Below are 22,868 nucleotides of genomic sequence, written 5' to 3' on the forward strand. Positions count from 1 at the left end.
CTGGATGCTTTTCAGTTTCAAAAAACACTTTCAAAAAACAGGCATGTTACTAGTCCTCATGGATTTGGAAGCAATATCCGAAAAGCATGGGGTTGGGGGGGCAGTCTGGGCTGTGGGCATTGCCCTCATGTCGGGGGGAGGGGGCATCGGATGTGGAAATAAGGAACCTCTTGCACCGCCAGGTCACAATCCTTTGCCCACCTGCCCCAGATGTTGTCTTCACTGATGGGCAGCCGCTTTTTCTGGGCTCCCCTCAGAGGAGGGCCGTTCCTTCTCAGCAGAGATGGTAGAGGCTGAGCAGAGCCATGGACAACCTTATTATCCTCCATCAATTCACCCGCTCGTCTTTGAAAGCCGGCCATCGCTGCCTGCAGTGGGAGGGAGTTCCGTAAGAAAAGTGTGTGCTGGGTCAGGCCAGCGGGGGACCCATCCAGGCCAACATCAGAGAGAGATACACATTATGGGAAGCCCATATGAAAGGATGGCGATGGCCTCATCACTCTTCCCAGTTTCACGGCCACCAACAATTGTTCTTCTAAGAGGTCCGACACATGGAGCAAGCTTTTTCTCTCCTGCTCTGGAGGGTAGGACTTGAACCCATGGCTTCAAGTTGCATGAACATACAGAAAAACATACTGACAGTAAGAGCTGTTCTCACAGTGGAAAGGTCTCCCTCAGGAGGTTGTGGACTCGTCTTCTTTGGAGGTTTCTAAGCAGAGGGTGGATGGTGGACATCTGTCATGGGTGATTTGGCCGAGATTCCTGCATTGCCTTCCAACCCTACAATTCCATGGATAGCAGCACCTGTCTGCTACTCAGCTTGTTAATTCTCATGGAAGCAGTCGGGCTGAACTTTGTTTTTCCGCACACAGCTTCCCGTTTGGCTTTATTTCCGTAGGGACCTCACCTGTTCTCAAAGATTTCTCCCAAGATCATAGACAAAGGCTCTGAGATTACACCTGCAAGCTCCTTTAGTGCCCTTGGGTGCAGCTCATCAGGCCCTGGACTCATTTGAACTCATTTAAAGTAGCTCCGTGTTCCCTTACTACCTCTCTTCCTATCTTGGGCTGTCATAATAATACCTTTGCTGTCAATGTACAACCTTGTGCACAATGAAATTAACCGAGCCTCCCTCTCCACCCCCACAAACACTCAATCTCATTGCACTCTGTGTGCTTGTTGCACAACACACCAACCCCAAAGTCAGTTGCACCATATTATCTTCCATTCAGCAGCCTAACAGCCCACAGATAGAAACTGGTTTTTTAGCCTGTTGTTATGGCTGATTCTACTTCTATATTTCCTGCCCGAGGGTAGAAGATTAAAGAGGTGTGGCCGGGGCTCTCCTAAGGCAATGATCCCTTGTGATGCCATCTAGTGGGCTCAGGGGACAGCCCATAATATGTGCTATGTTCACCACCCTCTGTAGAGACTTTCTGTCCATGGCTGTCAAGTCAATGTACCACACTGTGAAACAATATGTTGTTGTTGTTGTTGTTCAGTCGTTCAGTTGTGTCTGACTCTTCGTGACCCCATGGACCAGAGCACGCCAGGCACGCCTATCCTTCACTGCCTCCTGCAGTTTGGCCAAACTCATGCCAGTCGCTTCGAGAACACTGTCCAACCATCTCATCCTCTGTCGTCCCCTTCTCCTTGTGCCCTCCATCTTCCCCAACATCCAGGGTCTTTTCCAGGGAGTCTTCTCTTCTCATGAGGTGGCCAAAGTACTGGAGCCTCAACTTCAGGATCTGTCCTTCTAGTGAGCACTCAGGGCCGATTTCCTTCAGAATGGATAGGTTTGATCTTCTTGCAGTCCATGGGACTCTCAAGAGTCTCCTCCAGCACCAGAATTCAAAAGCATCAATTCTACAGCGATCAGCCTTCTTGATGGTCCAGCTCTCACTTCCGTACATTACTACTGGGAAAACCATAGCTTTAACTACTATACGGACCTTTGTCGGCAAGGTGATGTCTTTGCTTTTTAAGATGCTGTCTAGGTTTGTCGTTGCTTTCCTCCCAAGAAGCAGGCGTCTTCTAATTTCGTGACTGCTGTCACCATCTGCAGTGATCATGGAACCCAAGAAGGTGAAATCTCTTGAAACAATATGAGAGGACGCTTTCTATTGTGGACTGGTAGAAGGAGGTCAACAATTGCTGTTTCACATTGTTCTTTCGCAAGACCCTGAGGAAATGGGGTCTCTAGCCACCATGTAGATACATTTTGAACCTCCCCCCTGTACGCTGATTCATCTCCACTTGTAATTAGGCCCATTATGGTAGCATCATCTACAAACTTAATAATTACAGTGGATGGATCAGACGAAATACAGTCATATGTGTACAACGAGTACTGTGGGGTGCCAGTGCTGAGATTCAGGGAGGTAGATGTAACAGGCCCAGTCCTCACTGTTTGTGTCCGATCCCTCAGAAAGTCTTCAATCCAATCACAGATGGTAGAAGAAAGGCCTGGTTCCATCAGCTTTTTATGTCTGGAAGGATGGTATTAAAAGCCGAGCTAGAATCAATGAACAGCATCCTGACACAATTCCCCAGTCTCTCCAGATGACTCCCTGCAAGGTGAAAGGCTGTAACTATGGCATCATCTGTTGACCTATTTCTCCTATAGGCGAACTGATGTTTATCAAAATCCGGCAGAAAACATGTCCTAAGGTGTAGAAGGACCAATCTCTCGAAGTCATTTAGGCAGTTAGTAGCTGTTTTCTTGGGGGACTGGGACAATGGCGGCTGTTTTCAAACATGATGGAACACAAGCCGTTTGCAGGGAGATGTTAAAAAATCCTTGTCAGGACCCCTGCTAGTTGAGCAGCACAGTTTTTTAACACAATCCCCAGCTCCCCATCTGGACCAGCAGCTTTACTGGGATTCACCGCCCGCAATGCAGCTTTCACTTGATGGTCATATAGAGTAAGTGGCCGAGAGTTTGTAGGCAGGAGCTACGATACCTGATCTTTCCCCCCTCAGAGCGGGCAAAGATGATGTTCAGCTCCTCTGCCAACAAATCATTGGCCTTAACCATGTATTACCCTTGTAGTTGGTTAGATCAGGGGTCAGCAAACTTTTTCAGCAGGGGGCCGGTCCACTGCCCCTCAGACCTTGTGGGGGGCCAGACTATATTTTGGGGGGAAAATATGAATGAATTCCTATGCCCCACAAATAACCCAGAGATGCATTTTAAATAAAAGGACACATTCTACTCATGTAAAAACACGCTGATTCCCAGACTGTCTGGGGGCCGGATTGAGAAGGCGATTGGGCCGCATCCAGCCCCCGGGCCTTAGTTTGGGGACCCCTGCCTGCAGTCCCTGCCACACTAGGCAATTCTCCACTTTAAGCTTATATTGTTGTTGTGCCACCTTAATGCCTTTCCTGAGCTTTGTTCTTGCCCCTCTGTCTATATCCATGTTCCCTGCCTTGAAGGCAGTATCCCGAGCTTTCAGGAGTGACCTTACTTCAGTCATCCAGGGTTTGCAGTTCCCATAGACTCTAACGCACCTCTCCGTTGTTACATTATCGGTGCACACTTTGACGTAAGAAAGTACAGCGCCTGTGTATCTGTGCAGATCTTGATGTTCAAACACGCTCCATTCAGTGATAGCCGCCTCCCTACATCATTTATTCGGTTATCTCCGGGTTGGGTATCACTTTCCTTTTGTGTGAAGAAAACAGGCAAAGTGTGTTTGAGTAGTTCCGCCTTTTCTCTCCCACGCAGAGGACGGACCTCCCACTTCCTCTTTCTTCCGAGATAGCCCAAGAAAATTATTTTTAACCCCTTGCATTCTGAGCTTTAGCCAACCTGACTTTCCCCTTGCAACTGTTGGCTACTCGAGTATTTGTGATTTCCCCTTTCTTCCATTTCTCACACATTCCCTTCTTAACTCTCAGCTCATCTGTAAGCTCCTTATGCAGCCACGCCTGTTTTCTTAGACGCCTCTCACTTTTCTTTCTTGCTGGTATTGTCTGCATCTGCGCTTTCAGTGTTTCACCTTAAACGAACTCCCTTTGGAGTATTTCTGACTACGGAATCACACCCAGTAGCTCCTTCAGCTTTTCAGAAATGGCCTTTGTAAAGTCCAGATTGCAACTCCATAGAATATCATAGAATCATAGAGTTGGAAGAGACCCCAAGGGCCATCCAGTCCAACCCCCTGCCAAGCAGGAAACGCCATCAAAGCATTCCTGACAGATGTCTGTCAAGCCTCTGCTTAAAGACCTCCAAAGAAGGAGACTCCACCACACTCCTTGGCAGCAAATTCCACTGTCGGACAGCTCTTACTGTCAGGAAGTTCTTCCTAATGTTTAGGTGGAATATTATTTCTTGTAGTTTGAATCCATTGCCCTGTGTCTGCTTCTGTGTCATGTCAAGTTTATGGTCTACCAAGACTCCTAGATCCTTTTCACATGTACTGCTCTCAAGCCAGGTGTCACCCATCCTGTATTTGTGCCTTTCATTTTTTTTGCCCAAGTGTACAAGAAAACTCCAACTACGCTCAGGCCCCCCCCCCCCCTGCTTCTGTATCCTGAAACAAGGTGTAGTATCTCATGAGCTGTTGCTCACCTGAGGTTGTACTAATTTTTGTACTACCTAATTTTCAGACCTGCTAAGGAACAGGTGACCGTTCCTATTTCCTCATATGTCAAACCATAGAATTTAAAGATGGTGCATGTTCTTTCCCCAACAATGTATATATGCAGGGTCACCAAAATCTTCTAAGCGCTTAGGGCAGGCATCCCCAACTTCGGCCTTCCAGATGTTTTGGACTACAATTCCCATCATCCTTGACCACTGGTCCTGTTAGTTGGGATCATGGGAGCTGTAGGCCTCAACATCTGGAGGGCCACAGGTTGGGGATGCCTGGTTTAGGGCTTCTCAAGGTCTTTATCCGGTGCTCCCTATAAACAGGATTCGAACCCAAGAGCTCTCTCCCCTCCTGTGCTGCCTCCCTCTCCTCATCCATGAACTTGTCCAACCCTCTTTTAAAGCCGTCCTGTGGCAGGGAGTTCCACAGTTTAACTCTTGTGTTGTGTGAAAGTCCTGGGTCTTCCTTGGATGCCCACCACCTTCTAGCGTCCGGCGAAAGGGAAACAACACATTTCTCTCTCCACTTTCTCCAGGCCAGGCAGAACTTCATATCAACTGCGATCACATCACCCCTTCTCCAAACTGAAAAGCCCTGAGCGCCACAACCTTCCCTCGTAGGGGAGTCACTCCGCCCCCTAGACCGTTTGGGAAGATTCGGGGCAGATAAAAGCCCTTCTTCCCGCAGCAGAAAGTGTGGAACTCCCTGCCACAGGAGGCTGCGAGGGATGGCTTCAATACACACGGCAAACTGGGGTGGTTTTACGAGCAGCTTTACACAAATTCATGGAGGAGGAAAAGGCGACCGAGGGCTACTAGCCACAACCCCCATTGGTGGAAACCGCAGGAGGGGAGAGGGCTCTTGGGTTCGAATCCTGCTTGCAGGTTTCCCAACAGGGACATCAGGCTGTGAGAACAGGATCCCGGGCTGGACACACACACCCCTTAGCCTGGTCCAGCAGGCTCTTCTTATGTCCAGTGGAACCTCCAGGTGCAGGGGCAGTCTATCTTGACCCTGAGGATATTAGGTGCCTGTGTGAAGACAGGACACTGGACTAGGTGGGTCACTGGCCTGATCCAGCAGATACTCTCCTTATGTTCTGATAGCCGGCAGCCGCTCAGAATGGCAGGGTTGATGCCAACCCCCGAGGGTCGTCTCGCCCAGCCCCCTGCTCCGATGGATGTGCAGTTGGGGTGGAGAGCCCGCCGGCAGGGCCTGAGCCCCAACGTCCTTCCCAGCAAACTGGACTCATCCAGCGGCATTCAGCGCCTCCAACTGCAGAGGCACAGCGCAGCCATCACGGCCAGTAATAGTAATAATAATAAATAATTTTATTATTTGTACCCCGCTTATTGGTTCCCTGGGTCGCTCCTCTTCCACGAATTGGGTTCCTTTCTGGGCTTTGAGGACGCTCTACTCGCAAGGAGACCCTTCTGCGCGCAGAACAGACCCAAAGAGACATTTCCAGGAAGGGTTTTACATTTTATTTTACAAAAAAGAGCACAGGTCCTTCGCAAGAGACGCCCAAAGGAAGAAGCAGAGGGGCGGGGGGCATTGGGGAGGGTTTCAACCCCACACAGCCCCCATCTCTTCCTTGCAGAGGGAACGCCAGCAGGTCCTGCCGCTGGGCGGGGACCAAGAGGGTCCCTTCCACCCCACGGGGGGGGGGGGGGCGCTGCTTCTTCTCTTCCGGCCAGGTGGCCCCTTGCCTCGTTTCTACTTCTGGAAGCGGTCCAAGGCCGACCTCTGACCTTGGGGGGCTTTGGGGACCTGCGGACACGGCGGTGGCCGCCCCTCTTGGCGCTGTGAGATGCTCTTCTTAATGGCAGCCTGTGCAGAAGGGAGAAGAAAAGGGGGGAGACGGGGGTCATGGGCGAAGGAGGCAGAGGGGATTCTGGGAAAGGGAACCAGTGGGGATTCCGGGAGGAAGAGGAGAAATGAACTCACGCGCTGCTCCTCTGCGGCCACCTTCTTCCGGCGCCTGAGTCTCCCCACGGCCGAGTCGCGGCCTTTCGTCCGCCTCCGGGGGCAGAACTTGACCTTTGCTTGGGGGTCGTAGCCCTGGAGAAAGTCGGAAATACAGTGCTACCTTGGTTCTCAAACTTAATTCCGTTCCAAAACCAAAGCGTTCCAAAACCAAGGTGTGCTTTCCCATAGAAAGGAATGCAAAACAGATTGATCCGTCCCAGACTTTTACAAACAACCCCCAAACCAGCAAATTTCACATGAATTGTACTATCAACGAGGCCACTGATTCATAAAATGAAAGCAATAAACAATGTTTAAATGGCAAAAGCAGACAGACCTCAACGTATCCAGAGACAAGAACGAGAACGTGCAACGGATATTGACAAAGGGCACAGAAAAGCAGGCACTGCTCACTGGCTCTGCGTCTGTATTTACTGGAAACTCTTATTATTTTTATCTATTAAATCTGTATACGGCCCTTCATCCAAAAATCTCAGGGCATAAAAATACGGAATATAAAAACAACTGCAACCCTCTCACTATCATGTACAGTGGTTCTCGGTTCTCGAACGGAATCCGTTCCGGAAGACTGTTTGAGCCCCAAAACGTTCGAAAACTGAGGCACGCAAAGGGGCTGTGTGCAAATTCGATTGAGAAAATAGAAAAACAGGCAGTGGCTTCCGGGGCGCGTTCAAAAACGGAAGCAGTTTTCGACGTTCGGTTTCCGAAACATTTGTCAACAGAGATGTTCAGGAACCGAGGTAACCGCTGTACTGTAAAATGCGCCCATTTAAAGATAAAAATATGTTTAGTATTTTACCCCACTAGTAACCCGTTTTGCGGTTAGTCACATTGTATTTCATGATTTACGTGTAACACACACACACACACACACACACACGTGTATAATGTTTCGAAAAGGGGTCTCAAAGGCGCCACGTTTTTTGCCAGCCTCCCCCCCCCACTATCAGGCTCCCCAGGACAGACCCCCCCCCGAAATCCCCCCTCGCCCTGGAAGACTCACCAGCCTCTCGGCACGCTCCTTCTGCTGCTGCTCCAGAGAGACCCTGTCCACGGTGCCCAGCTGGCCGGGATCCAGCGAGATCAGCTCGTGCGGGATCTGTTGGAGGGAGGGAACAAGAGAGTGAGAAGAGGCGAGGGCCCTTCTTTGCTTAACCTGCGGAACTGCCTGCCACAGGCGCCAGAGCTAGCGGCTGCAAAACAGTCGGGGGAAATGGAGCCTCGGAGTTCGGAGGCAGCCTATCTGAGTCACGGCTGGCATCTGCGAGAACAGGGCCCCGATCCTCCTCGGGTACCTTCTCCAAGAGGGCTTTGACCTCCCACTCCTGGCGCTGCTTCCGGCTCCGGAAAGGATTGCTCTCCAAGGCATCAAAGTTGGGCTCCCCGGCTCCTGCGGCGCGAGAAAAGAGGGGGGAGAGTCAGGAGGAAAGCCAAGGGGGGGGGCGACTCAATACCCCCTCTAAGCCCACCTGCTCCCCCCTTCCCCTTGGGCCAATCACAGATGCACTGCAGGGGGTCGTCCCCCCGCCCAACTCTGCAATTGTAGCATTCCACCATTCATTGGCGGTCATCTGCCAGGGACCCTCCGGCTGAGATTCTTCCCTTGCAGAGGGTTGGGCTGGGTGGCCCTCGGGGGGGGGGTCCCCCTTCCACCCCCACCCCCTTACCTGGCACCAGGAGGCTGGCAAAGCCTTCTCCGTGGCCAACGCCCAGCACGTCCTCAAAGGGGCAGAAACGCAGGGCATGAGCCGGGCGCGGAAGGGAGTGGCACAGGTAAGGCTTTGTGGGCGGGCAGGAGACAATGTCCTTGTACACCTGGAAAGGGAGAGAAAAACAGGTTTTGTGTGACGGTGGACTCCTGGGCTCTATGGGGGTGGAGCGACGCCCCTGCAAAGAACGGCGGCAGCTTTCCAGTCGGGGCAAGAGGTGACGTGACAGAAACATGTACAATTACACCAGGCAAGGAGAAAGCGGAGGGATAAATTCCCCCCATTCTGGCGCAGCACTCGAACCCGTGCCCATCCCAGGAAGCTGAATGTCGGGAGATTCGGGACAGGTTAAGAGAAAGTCCTCTGTGGAACTCCCTCCCACTAGAGGAAGTGAGAGAAACACCAACTCGGATGGTTTTGAAAGAGGATTGGACAGATCCGTGCAGAAGCTGGCCGGGGTAGTCCTGACCTTGAGTTGGAATCCTGATTTGGGGGCACCTGGCTGGCCACTGTGAGAACAGGGTGTGGGACCAGGTGGGCCTGATCCAGCAGGCTAGTCTACCCTGTGACTTTGGAGGTTCTGACTTCACCTCCAGCCGATCCAGAAAGGCCCTTTTTCAAAGCATTTGCAAAAGCGCAAAACTCAGCTGAATCACATTACGGAAGGGGACACCGGAGGGTCATCCAGCTCACCCCACTCGGGGCAGGATCCTGCAACTTGCCGCAACCTTGATGATCGCTTAGGATACCTTGATGATGATGATTTATTAAACTTGTATGCCGCCCTATACCTGTGAGTCTCAGGGCGGTTGCAACATAAAATCACAAAACACAAACACAAAATACACCATAAAAACCCACAATACCCCGCCTTAAAAAAACATAATTACTTCTGCACACTACTGCCTCGTCAAGAGGATACAGGGTGTGCTAAGGAACACAAAAATAAATCAGGCCCGTCTTGTCTGCATATGAGTCAAATACTCCCAGGAACAGAGGAATCAAGGTAGACTGCCTCTAGACCTGGAGGCTCCATAAGGACGTAGGAAGAGCCTGCCGGGTTATGCTCCAAAGCAACAGGCTGTCTCCGCCTTGCCTGAACTAGAACCTGGTGCTGGATGTGGGGCAGGGGGCAGACATTGAACAGGGAAAGTGTTGCTTTTAAAAAATCCAATAAACCCCTCAGGCTTTAGGATTTGAGGGAGATGGAGCCACAAAGCCCACCAAGCTAGGAGGAAATTTGGGGAGTCCCCCCTTGCCCCCAGTTACCTGGATGATCTCCTGGCATGCGGCCCCCAGGAGCCCCCGCTGGCTGAAATCTAGCTGTCCGGCGCCGGTGGGCAGTAGGAGGGAGTGGAGGCGGCGGTAGGCGCGCAGGTCGTAGATGTGCAGCTTCCGGTCCAGCCCAGAGGTGGCCATGTATCTGCGGGGAGAGGAAGCAGAGAGTTGTGGGGCAGGAAGGGACCCCCAGAGCTCCTCTAGTCCAGCCCCCTTTCTGGACTGGAAAGAAGATCAATTAAAAGGGGTGTGGGAAAAGGAGACAACAAGACAAATAGTCAAGGCTGGGGGGGAAATGTGGGAGAAACATACGTTGAAAACGTCTATAAGAATTAAAAAAAATTAGGAAAGGGAGATAACAGAAATCACTGGGTTCAAGCTGACTGAAAGTCCAGAGGTAGGATTATTATCCATTTATGATGGGGTCGAAGGTTCACAAGCTGTGAAAGACTTGCTCATAAAATTATTGAGTGCAGCACGAATTAAAGATAGCTAGGAAGTGGAAGGGGCAAGCAGAATATGAAGTGGAGGAATGGTATAAAGAGGTGTGGGATATAGCTATTAATGATAAATTAACGTGTGCCATTAAGGTAAGACAGGGAATATGCAGGAGGAAGGATTCTGAAGAGGAGATATGGAAGGTGTTTGCAGAATTTGTACTGTTAAAACGGAAAGGGGTTAAACCATTGCAAGAGGTGCTGAAATTTTGGGAGGTTGGATAGTTACAATGGAATGGTCTCAGGGGTGGGTGGGGTGCACATTTTTATTCTTATTTAGTTATGATTATATAGGGAGGGAATAGAAATGAATTCTTTCAGTGTGGCGCCATCCACACTTGGGAACTCCCTGCCTCATGGCTTTCTGGCACCCACCAGCAGCGTTCTCGCACAGTCCAGCCTGCTAAAATTTGCTGTACATTTTGGCCCGTCTTCGGTTTACTGCCGGATTTCTCCTTTGGCTGCCAGCAATTCCACTTTTTTGCTATCGCGATTTATTGCATTTGCACAGACCTCCCATCGTTTACTATTTGCTGTCATCGTTGATTGAATTTGCACTCTGGAGATCGCGGGGTTTTTCCCCCCGCAAAACACAGCAATGTGAAACGAAGCAGAAGAAGAGTTTGGATTTGATATCCTGCTTTATCACTACCCAAAGGAGTCTCAAAGCGGCCAACATTCTCCTTTCCCTTCCTCCCCCACAACAAACACTCTGTGAGGTGAGTGGGGCTGAGAGACTTCAGAGAAGTGTGACTAGCCCAAGGTCACCCAGCAGCTGCTTGTGGAGGAGCGGAGACCCGAACCCGGTTCCCCAGATAACGAGTCTACCACTCTTAACCACTACACCACACTGGTTACGTGGCAAACCCATAACCCTCCCCCCGATCCCGCAGAGACATTTAAGAGGACACCATTATGACAAGACCCGCCCCCCTTGGCCTGGCTGATATGGTCCAGAGGAGATCAACACGTCGGCAGCAGGATTTGCCAGAAGGAGACCAACCAACTCTGGACCCCCTCTTGGCCTCGTCGGACGCAGGGGAAGCCCCCAACCCACCGAGGGTCTGAGATCCACCAGTTCCCTTCACCTGCTTTCGCCGGCCAGTCGAAGCCGTTCCCAGGATTGTGGCTGCTGTGCCACGCTGACGGTTTCTGGCAGCCAAGGGCCGAGTGGGGCTGGCGAGACGAAAGGTGCAGGACTCGCATTTTGCAAATTAAAATAAATGGTTGTTTCACTCACGTGCCAGAGCCGTCGACCGCCAACGCTCTCACGGCCCCCTGGTGACAGAGCATCCGAACGAGGGGTTCCTTCACGTTGGGGCTCCAGAGGGTCACTGTGCCTGTTTTTGGTGGGAGGGGGAGAAAAGATCAAATCAGGGAGGGAGGGATAGTCCTTCCGGCCATCGGCTCCCTCCCTTTCCGCCACTGGCTAAACACCAACTACACCTGGGGTCCCCCCACTTCCCCCTGCCACACAAGTCCAGCTTCAAGTCCTGCTTGCAGGATCCCAGAACGGTCGGCTCGGAACCTGCCGCAATGGGAGTCTCACCATTGCTGTGTCCCAGGTGGACGATGGCGTTGGAGGGGTTCTGTGCCATGACCCCCAGCCGGCCCCCCTTGGTGCAGATGGTGGCCACCTCCGTCCCCACAGAGATATCCAGGTACTGCAGGAAGCCTGTCTCGCTCTGGGAGGGGGGCCACAAAAAAAAACAGAGGAGGGGGATTTGTCATAAACAGGCCCATGGATCCAAGGGGGTTCCGTGGGCAAAGGCACCCACCCACCCAGGAGAGACCAGGTGCTAGATCAAGTCGGGGGGGCAGTTCTTATTTAGGAGAGGATCTTGACCTCCCCCCCCCACCAAGACTGGCCAGGCAGACCCACAGCTGCTCCCCCCACCCGGTCACAAATGCAACGATTGCTCTATTTGTATTGGATGTAGAAATTGCAACATCGGATTGAATATTAGAGATTAGGACTTTGGTTTTGTTCTGAGAGCCCCAGGGTTAATTGCGTTAAAGCTTCGGAGAGATTGCATTGAGCTCCCAGGCAAGCGGAGATTTAAGAAGGGCACAGCAGGGGCCCCTCCTTATCCTTGCCGTCGACCAAGAGTCCGACAGGCGACCTCCAAGTTAGGAGGGTTAGGAGGATGTATATAAGGGAACGAAAGAAAATGTTTAAAATACTCTTATTAAAAAAAAACCAGATGCTTTTTTGTTAGGAATAATAGGTGAAGAGATACCAAGAGAAGGTAAAAAAACTTTTTACGCAACAATGGCGTCAAGAATGCTACTAGCCCAGAGATGGAAGGAAGGATCAACAAAAGAAGAATGGCAGGTGAAACTGATGGATTATGCGGAGATGGCGAAACCGACGGGAAGATCTGAATCCAGGAAGACCAAGTAAGACTGGAGCAAATTTGTAAATTATATAAAAGATCACTGTAAGCAGTTAAAATCTATGGCAGGGATGCAATGACACGTGGTTATTTAACAGATGCAAAGAACTTAATCTCAAATATGGAACCTATGGAGGGAGGGAAGGAGGTCCGAAGGTTCAAAAGAACCTTTCATTTTAATCATAGAATCCTAGAGTTGGAAGAGACCCCAAGGGCCATCCAGTCCAACCCCCTGCCAAGCAGGAAACACCATCAAAGCATTCCTGACAGATGGCTGTCAAGCCTCTGCTTAAAGACCTCCAAAGAAGGAGACTCCACCACACTCCTTGGCAGCAAATCCCACTGCCGAACAGCTCTTACTGTCAGGAAGTTCTTCCTAATGTTTAGGTGGAATCTTCTTTCTTGTAGTTTGAATCCATTGCTCCGTGTCCGCTTCTCTGGAGCAGCAGAAAACAACCTTCCACCCTCCTCTATATGACATCCTTTTATATATTTGAACATGGCTATCATATCCCCCCTTAACCTTCTCTTCTTCTCCAGGCTAAACATACCCAGCTCCCTAAGCCGTTCCTCATAAGGCATCGTTTCCAGGCCTTTGACCATTTTGGTTGCCCTCCTCTGGACACGTTCCAGCTTGTCAGTATCCTTCTTGAACTGTGGTGCCCAGAACTGGACACAGTATTCCAGGTGAGGTCTGACCAGAACAGAATATAGTGGTACTATTACTTCCCTTGATCTAGATGCTATACTCCTATTGATGCAGCCCAGAATTGCATTGGCTTTTTTAGCTGCTGCATCACACTGTTGACTCATGTCAAGTTTGTGGTCTACCAAGATTCCTAGATCCTTTTCACATGTACTGCTCTCAAGCCAGGTGTCACCCATCCTGTATTTGTGCCTTTCATTTTTTTGTTTGAAATGGTTAAAGTTTAACTCTATAAAACCAATTAGCTGGTTTTTTTAAAAAAGGAGGGTTAGGCGGAACAATCCTTGCCCTGCCCGGGGCACTGTGCCATGGAGACAGATTTGCTAACTCCACAAAACTGCCCGTCCTGCCGCCCCGGAGGCCCTCTCAGCCGGGGTCCCATCCATGCCTCTCCGCACTGCAGGAGGAGGTTTATTCTTGCCCCAGGGGAAATCATGGTGCCGGGGCATCTAGATTGCTTGCACCTGGATATGTTGCGAGTGCAAGACTGCAGGGTGCTTCCACCTGGCCAAATCTCCATGCTAACTGCTGAATCAGCCACTGGCATACGGCCAGGATGGGATTGTCCTGGCCAAAAGAAAAGGAATCTCTGCTGGTTGCTGCTGGGCTCTGGGCTGCGCTTGGAGCCAAGTTTGAACCTGCAGCCAGGATCCGGATGGTGCTGTCCGTTTTGCCGTGTGGGCCAGGTGGTAAGTCTCTATCTAAATACCCCTGCCAGGGCTCTATAATTCCTGTAACTGTGTATGCTCAAACCTGTGAGTAAAATAATAATAATTAATAATAATAATAATAATAATAATAATAATAATAATAATAATACTTTATTTATGCCCCGCCCATCTGTCTGGGTCTCCCCAGCCACTCTTGGCAGCTCCCAACAGAATATTAAAAGCATGATAAAACATCAAACATTAAAAAACTTCCCTAAACAGGGCTGCCTTCAGATGCCTTCTAAAAGTCAGGTAGTTGTTTATTTCCTTGACCTCTGATGGGAGGGCGCCACCACCGAGTAGGCCCTGTAACCTCACTTCTGGCAGGGAGGGAACCGCCAGAAGGCCCTTGGAGCTGGACTTGGGCCACTGACGGAAGTTTGCCGCCTGTTTTTTCAAAGTGAAGTTGCTCAAACCTCTCGCGCGGGGAAGCCGTTCCCTGACCACACCCAAGCACTCCGACGCGCACCTTGCCCAAGGACGGCCACCAGGAGGGAATGTCCCGGCTCTGGCTGGCAGGAGTCCCGCCCCGGCGTGAGTGTCCCAGGGCCACATCCCTCTTCGCACACCCACACTTGCCCCCCAGGCTGTCCTATTGCAAGAGCTTTAACAAACGGTGTCCCCACATGACCTGCTGGGCTTCCTGCTCTGCTCATGGCTCCTGCGTTTTTCTCTCAAGGTGTTCCCACCCCTCAAGGTGTTCCCACCCCATATTTAATCTCTGGATGGTGACACCCGCAAGCTGAGAATGGATTACTTACGGGCATGGGTTTTGCCCAGACATGTATATCTGGAATGCAGACTGTCTCACCAGAGTGGTGCATGCTCTAGTTATCTCTCGCTTGGATTACTGCAATGCGCTCTATGTGGGGCTACCTTTGAAGGTGACCCGGAAACTGCAATTAATCCAGAATGTGGCAGCTAGACTGGTGACTGGGGGCAGCCACCGAGACCACATAACACCGGTCTTGAAAGACCTACATTGGCTCCCCAGGACGTTTCCAAGCACAATTCAAAGTGTTGGTGCTGACCTTTAAAGCCCTAAATGGATGTCATATAGAGGAGGGAGAAAGGTTGTTTTCTGCTGCTCCAGAGAAGCGGACACAGAGCAATGGATTCAAACTACAAGAAACAAGATTCCACCTAAACATTAGGAAGAACTTCCTGACAGTAAGAGCTGTTGGACAGTGGAATTTGCTGCCAAGGAGTGTGGTGGAGTCTCCTTCTTTGGAGGTCTTTAAGTGGAGGCTTGACAGCCATCTGTCAGGAATGCTTTGATGGTGTTTCCTGCTTGGCAGGGGGTTGGACTGGATGGCCCTTGTGGTCTCTTCCAACTCTAGGATTCTATGAAATGGCCTCGGTCCAGTATACCTGAAGGAGCGTCTCCACCCCCATCGTTCTGCCTGAACACTGAGGTCCAGCTCCGAGGGCCTTCTGGCGGTTCCCTCACTGCAAGAAGCCAAGCTACAGGGAACCAGGCAGAGGGCCTTCTTGGTAGAGGCGCCCGCCTTGTGGAACGCCCTCCCACCAGATGTCAAAGAGAAAAACAACTACCAGACTTTTAGGAGACATCTGAAGGCAGCCCCGTTTAGGGAAGCTTTTAATGTTTAATAATTTTAATATTCTGTTGGAAGCCGCTCAGAGTGGCTGGGGAAGCCCAGCCAGATGGGCAGGGTATAAATAATAACAATAATAATAATAATAATAATCATTATTAATACAAAACACAGGAGGTTGAGCACGCAGGAATGTCAATGATAATAGCACCACCTATGTACCGGTATTAGATGAGTTGATACATGGCTGTCCTTGTCAGCAACTGCAATGATATTTGTGGGAAGCAGAGCAACCCAGTCAGAGGAGCAGGGTACAAATATAATAACAATTAGAATACTACTACTACTACTACTACTACTACTACTAATAGTATTTTTTCTTTTTCACTTTTTATTTGAGTTTCCTGTTGGTCAATTAAACTACAGTGGAACCTCGGAGGCCGAACGCCTTTGAACATGAACGTTTCGGCTCCTGAATGATTGAAACCACCCTGTGGAACGCCCTCCCGTCAGATGTCAAAGAAATAAACAACGATATGACTTTTAGAAGACATCTGAAGGCAGCCCTGTTTAGGGACGTTTTTAATGACTGATGTTTAAATGTATTTTTAATCTTTCATTGGAAGCTGCCCAAAAGTGGCTGGGGAAACCCAGCCAGATGGGCAGGGTATAAATAATATTTATTATTATTATTATTATTTATTATCCCAGAAGTGATTGTTCCAGTTTTTGAACGATTTTCAGAAGCCAAATGTCCGGTGTGGCTTCCGCAGCTTCCGATTGGCTGCAGGACGCTCCTGCAGCCAATCAAAGGCGCACTTTGCTAGTTGAACAGACTTCCAGAACCGATTCCGTTCGACTTCCAAGGTACGACTGTACTATTAAAGGGGGGGGGTGCACAGGCTGTAAGACCCTGAAAAGATGCATAGAATAACAGATTTGTAGAGTGAGAAGGGAGACCCAAGGGTCATCTAGCCCAACCCTGCAAGGCAGGAACTGCAGGTGAAGCGTCCCTGGCAGATGGTCCCCCCCAACCTCCGCTGAACAGCTTCCAAGGAAGGAGAGCCGCCCCCTCGACCGCTGCACGGTTCTTGCTCTCAGAATCGTATACCTGGAGGGTCAGAAGGGAACCCCTTGGGTCATCCAGTCCAACCCCCTGCAAAACCAAAGCTTCCCAGATCAGTCCTTGCCTGCAGGTCCAGAGAGAGGGGATTGTTGGGGGTCAGGAGAGAAAGATAACTCCCCCCCCCCAATCGGGCAGCCCCAGTGCGCCTTCCTCACCGCTGTGGCCAGGAGAAAGTGGTAGGGCAGGAACTGCATCCGCTGGACCCCGTGGAAGCGCTTGAGGCAGTTGAGCTCCACCCCCTGGTTGTCGTAGACGTAGAGCCACTTCCGCTGCGCCACGGCAAACATGGTCTCCGTGTGGAGCCACCTGGGGAGAAAGGTGGCTTCAGGGGGAAGGACGGGAGGGGCACCCCGGGGTCATCTAGCCCAACCCCAAGCAACGGAGGCGTCACAGCTCAGAAGCAGAAAGAACTGGGGCCAGGTTGGTTACGGGAAGGAGCTACGAGCCAGAGAAGCGGTATGGCTGCCTAAAATTAAGTTCTAGTTACAGGTAGGTAGCCGTGTTGGTCTGCCATAGTCGAAACAAAATAAAAAAAAATTCCTTCCAGTAGCACCTTAGAGACAACTAAGTTTGTAATTGGTATGAGCTTTCGTGTGCATGCACACCTCTTCAGGTATATGGAAGGATTTTTTAATTTTGTTTCAAATTAAGTTGTGAACCACCCAGCAATCTTTGGATGGAGGGCAGTATGCAAATGTAACAAATGATCAAATTAATAATAATGATAATAAAAGAAATTTCATGGGCTGCGCAGCTTCCCTAAGCAGACTACGCATTTACAGTCGCACCTTGGAAGTCGAACGGAATCCATTCCGGAAGTCCGTTCAACTTCCAGAACGTTCGGAAACCAAGGCGCGGCTTCTGATTGGCTGCAGGAAGCTCCTGCAGCCAATTGGAAGCCGCGTTGGATGCCCCGAGACCCAAGGTATGACTGTACTCGTTTCAAACGCACGTTTTGAGATTTCATCTCTGAGCTGGGGGGAGGCAGGAATGCCAGGAATACCTCGCAAGGCTGTCGCAGGTATTTGCCGACGGCAAAATGTTTGAACCGTGAAGGAAAGCGGCTTGGGAAGAGAGAGGAGGGAAATGGGGCGGGAGGACAGAAAAGGAACTGCTCTGAGATCTACAGATAAAGGGTGGTATACAAAATTAATTAACTGATAACAGATGTGCAATTCCTGCCCCCCCCAAAAAAACTCAACACGGCACACACACACACACCCCGCTTTTGCAACTCACGCCACGTCTGCAACGGACTCCATGACGTTGATCTCGCACATCAAGGCCTTTGTGTGCCAGTCGAGGGCCGCCACGTGGCCCCTTCGGCCCCCCAGGAGGAGATGCCTGCGTAGGGGGAAGAGGAGGATTCCCAGCTAAATCATGCAAGGAAGGAGAGCCCACCGCCTCCCGAGGGACACCGTTCCACCGCCAAACAGCTCTTGCGCACTCACCTGCCGTTGCGCGTGTAATCCACCCGGTACGGGCCAAACTGGTTCAGCCGCAGCTCAAAATGCTGGTGAGAGGAAAGCAGGCCGGGGTCAGGCTCTGGGAGGGGGCCCCCACATTGCCCCCCTTCCTCAAGACCCCCACATTGCCCCCTCCCCACCTACCTTTGCGCCGGCAGCCAGGTCAACGGCCTCCGCAATATCCGCCTGGGCGATGGTGCAGGTGTCTTCCCCCTCATCTCCTTCCAGGAACCTGGCGGGGCAGAGGGAGGAAGTGAGGCAGAGTTGCACCCCGGAGGCAAGAGCCTACTATGGTCAGAGGCAGCGGCGATGCCGGACCCCTCAGGAAACCAAGGGCTATAGGTCACAACACTGAAAGGCGCGCATGGGAAGGAGCATTTAAAACTTGTGGCATGTTATAAACTAAAAGAGAACTATATTCAAAGTGTTGGTGCCGACCTTTAAAGCCCTAAATGGCCTCCACCCCCATCGTTCAGCCCAGACACTGAGGTTCTCCTCCGAGGGCCTTCTGGCCGTTCCCTCCCTGCGAGAAGTGAGGTTGCAGGGAACCAGGCAGAGGGCCTTCTCGGTAGTGGCGCCCGCTGTGTGGAACATCCTCCCATCAGATGTCAAGGAAATAAACAACTATCTGACTTTCAAAAGACACCTGAAAGCAGCCCTGTTTAGGGAAGTTTTTAATGTTTGGTGTTTTATTGTGTCTTTAATATTCTGTTGGAAGCCACCCAGAGTGGGTGGGGAAACGCAGCCAGATGGGCAGGGTACAAATATTATTATTATTATTATTATTATTATTATTAAATTATGTATAGGTGGTGTTTAACGCCTAACAAACCAGCAAAGACGTACATGTCAAAATCAGATATATGTTTGAAATAGGTGCCTTTCCTCATATGTGGTGGGCGTGCAAGGCAGTAAAAAGCTTCAGGGAATTGATTTATAATTAACTGAAAAAAGATGTTGAATAAATATTCTACTTAAAACAACAACAACCCATAAGCTTTCCCTTTAGGAGTAACTGGTCCAGAGGTACTCGAAGATCAGAAGAACTTATTCCTGTATGCTACAACTGCAGCTCAGACGATTTGTGAAACAGAAGGAGGATGCGGCACCAACAAAGGAGAGCTGGCAGATGAAACTGATGGAATGTGTAGAAATGACTAGTTTAACTGGAAAGATAAGAGATCAGGAATAAAAAACTTTTAAAAAAAAGAATGGGAAAATTTTGTGGAATATTTGAAAAATTACTGTAAACAACTTAAAACGTTAGCAGGAATGGAATTAATTGAGCAGTTAATGTATACCCGGAAGGGAAAATTAGGAAAGAAGAAAAAAAAGGATTAATTAGAATAAGCAGCAATAAAGGAAACGTGTTTTAAATATGTTTTAAATTCTGTAAATGTTGCAAAACTGAAAATGACAAAGGAAATGAAGATTTCTGGACACCATTTGCCTGCGCCGAACCACCCAACTGTCTCTTGAATGCAGGTGCAGAAACTACATTACCCAGCATCCTCCAGGAGGAGCATCTCCATGCGGGCCGCCTGCTTGGCTGCTGCCTGGGCCTTCTCCTCCTGCCTGGCCAGCTGGCGCTTAAGGCGCTTGTTGGACACCTTCCCCTGTGGGACATGGGAAAAGAGGGGGGGTCAAAGATGGTGGTCTCCCCACACACCTAGGGAGAATGTCTCCCCCCCCCCCAGGAAGGCCAAAGCGCCTCACCAGTTTGCCCCCGGCTCCTCGCTGGAACTTGCGCACTTGCTCACGGCTGACGGAGGCCGGGCCAGGAAACGGGTCCACCTTCTGAAAGAAATCACAGAATCGCAGCGTCAGAAGGGGCCCCCAGGGGCCATCTAGCCCAACCCCCTGCAAGGCAGGGATTGCAGCAAACGCCCAAGAACAAACCAGGCAGACGTGGAATTGGGGAGATTATATATATATATATATATATATTATTTGCATATTTTAAAGTTTCCACATACAAAGTTCCAGCATCTCAGATACAACCAGGAATTGGGGAGATTGGGGGCAAGTTGTATCTCCCACCCCCCCAAAAAAGATTCAGCCCCTTCCCCACACTTCCTGAATTGTAAGGGACCCCCGAGGGCCACTAGCCCCACCCTGCATTGCAGACCTACTCCCCCCCACACACACCTCCCTTCATACCCCTGATATCCACTTCTTCCTGCCAGGACCCATCGGCTTCCTTGGGGAGGCCTCATCCTGCCGCGGCTTCTTGGGATCCTGAGCGCCACTCTGTTCTGTGTCGGCTTGGGGGGCTTCGCCTTCCCAGTATCTCCTGACGACCTTCTTCTTCTTTGGGGCGGGGGAGAGAAAGAGGGAGGTCTGTATGTGTGAGGTCAGACAATCAAAGAAACTAGCCAAACCCCAGAGCTGATGGAAATTACAACATTGCAAATGAATCTTAAATGCATTTGAAGCACATACCCACCCCCACCCTGGGAAATGCAGTTCAAAGGTGCTGGGAACTGCAGGACTGTTGTTTTTTAATCTGCACACTGCCCTTCATCCGAAGATGGCAGGGCGGTTCACAGCATAGAATATATGAGACAGAAGATGGAAAATGCATAAAAAGGACAAGAAGAAACCAAACCAATAAACATTCCCCCCCCCCTTTCCAAAAAGCACATGTAAAAGCACATAGGACAAACTGGCTGGAGAGGGGAAACTACACTTCCCAGAATCCTTTTCGTGAGGCGAAGGAGAGGGTGGGCTCTAAATGGATGCTTGTTGAGGGGGGGGGGGTAGGGTTAGGTAGCCAGAATCAAGGGATGGCGGGGGGGGGGCGATTTGAAGAGGGCCTGGAGCAGAGAAAAGCACCCAGGTTCCAGTCCGGGAGACACAGAAGGGTAGAGCCAGAAGGGGCACCCAGAGGCCACCCAGCCCCACCTCTTGAAAGGCAGGAATGACCTGCTAAAGAACCACACGATCCCAGAGCTGGAAGGGATCCCCCAAAGGCCATCGAGGCGACCCCCCCCCCTTGCAAGTCAGGAATCCAAGCTCCACACTCACAGAATGGTGAGGGCCCCCCAAGGGGCATCTGTCCCACCCCCCTTGGGGGAATCCCGCTCTCCCCTCCCTCCCTCCCTCCCTCCCCAGGGGGGGCCCCTCACCTTCTTCAGGTCTCCTGCCTCCTCCCGCGCCCCCCGCCCAACTCCCCTCCCTCCCTCCATGGCTGCTGCTCTCTCTCTCTCTCTCCCAAACCCACGTGGACGGCCAGCCAGCCGGCTCAATTCTCCCACTTCCGGGTGCTCTCTTCCTGCCGCCCAATCGCTGCTCACAGAGCGCCCCGCTCTCCTCCAATCGCCTCGTTAGGGGGGCTTTCCCGGAAGTGAAGCCGCTGCGGAGGCCCGGGAGGCGCTCTGGGAAAGGGGAGAGGCCATGTTGGGTCAGGGCAGCCAGTCCTCCCATGTCAGGAGCGGGAGGAAGGGTCCGCGGCCATCTTGAATGAGGGCAATATTGTGCCTGTCTGTTATATATACACACAGTACACACATACCGGTATATTCAGTATGCATCTACCATCTATCTATATGTTTATACGTTTGGAGGAAGAGACTCACAGAACTGCATTTCCCTCGCACCTCCTTTCCTCCAAGGAGCTCCTCCTCCTTCCACAACAACCCTGCCAGGTCGGCCGCTTGCTTGCATTTCTCCCCCTTTCCAGCAGGCGAAGCTGCAGGGGCCGCTCAGTTCCCGGCTGCCCAAAAACGGACGAGGCTTTTGACCCTTGGTGAACCTGAGAGGAGCCTTGAGGGGGGCAGAGTGGGGCCTCTCACCCCTTCCCAGACTTTCCCTCCAACCACTTATTACTACTGCTTATTGAACTTGGGCCCCTGTGATGGACAGCAGAGCCAGGCCAATCAGCGGATTTACTCGCTCAGAAATTCCCCCAGGGGGCTGATTGGCTGCCAAGCCAGAGGGGGGCGGGGCCAGCGCTTTTGGAGGGAAAATGATGAAAGGGGCCCTTTCTGAGGGAGGGAAAAAAGGGGCGATTGGGAGAGGGATGGTCTGAGGGGGGACCTTGGAGGGGAAGGTGGGCAGGAGAATCTCTCTCTGGCCAGAGGAGGAAGAGGAGGGTCTGGGGAGAGGAGTCAGGCGGGAGTTCCACGGGAGAAGCTGTGGGGAGGCAGGAGGGAGGGGAGAGAAAAGAAGACACCCCCCCCCCCAAGGCCAGAAGAAGGGTCTGTGAGGCTGACTGGGAATCCCTCCGGAGGGGCAGAGAGGGGGGAGCGGAGGGAAAGGGACCCTCGCCCAGGAATCCGCCAGGGAAGACGGGGCTGGGCCCACAGCATTCAATGGCGAGCGACACCTGTCACAACTCAGTCAAGGAACGAGAGGGAAGAAAGGAGGAGCGGAAAAGTGAGGGAAGCACTTGGCCCCCATTTCTAGAAAGCGGAACATCTGCCTGAAGTGGAGCAGCTGCTTTTGGGCAAGCGGAGCTGAAGAAAAGCTGTGCCCGTCCTGCTGCGTTTAGTGGCCTGACATTCTCAAAGTTCAAGGGATAAGTTGACTTCTGCCTAGCAGAACGCAGCTCCTGACACCAGCTTTGTCTCACCAACTTTTGTTAAAACAAAATAGGGAATTCTTTCCAGTAGCACCTTAGAGACCAACTGAGTTTGTTCTTGGTATGAGCTTTGCAAGAACAAACTCAGTTGGTCTCTAAGGTGCTACTGGAAAGAATTTCCTATTTTGTTTCGACTATGGCAGACCAACACGGCTACCCACCTGTAACTGCAACTTTTGTTAGGTTTTCAGCAATCATTTTATTGTTCTATATTGTCGTTATAAATCACTTGGAGGCTTTAAAAAAATTCAGTGG

At 51.1% G+C, this 22,868-nt stretch overlaps 1 protein-coding gene across 1 annotated transcript; it reads right to left on the reverse strand.

Annotated features, from left to right (window-relative positions):
* Window positions 1-6,293: 6,293 nt before the first annotated feature.
* On the reverse strand, window positions 6,294-21,219 carry WDR46 (WD repeat domain 46). The gene is made up of 16 exons (XM_033142150.1): window positions 21,160-21,219; window positions 20,192-20,341; window positions 19,748-19,828; window positions 19,535-19,647; window positions 18,176-18,263; window positions 18,017-18,078; window positions 17,805-17,909; window positions 16,721-16,871; window positions 11,621-11,756; window positions 11,312-11,411; window positions 9,566-9,719; window positions 8,255-8,402; window positions 7,883-7,977; window positions 7,591-7,686; window positions 6,546-6,659; window positions 6,294-6,428 (listed from the first exon to the last, which is right to left on the reverse strand). Exons 1-16 carry the CDS (start codon window positions 21,217-21,219, stop codon window positions 6,315-6,317), a joined length of 1,767 nt encoding a protein of 588 aa, XP_032998041.1. The 3' UTR covers window positions 6,294-6,314.
* Between the last annotated feature and the right edge of the window lie 1,649 nt (window positions 21,220-22,868).

Source organism: Lacerta agilis, chromosome 2 (assembly GCF_009819535.1).
Source record: "Lacerta agilis isolate rLacAgi1 chromosome 2, rLacAgi1.pri, whole genome shotgun sequence".
In the NCBI taxonomy this organism is placed as follows: Eukaryota; Metazoa; Chordata; class Lepidosauria; order Squamata; family Lacertidae; genus Lacerta; species Lacerta agilis.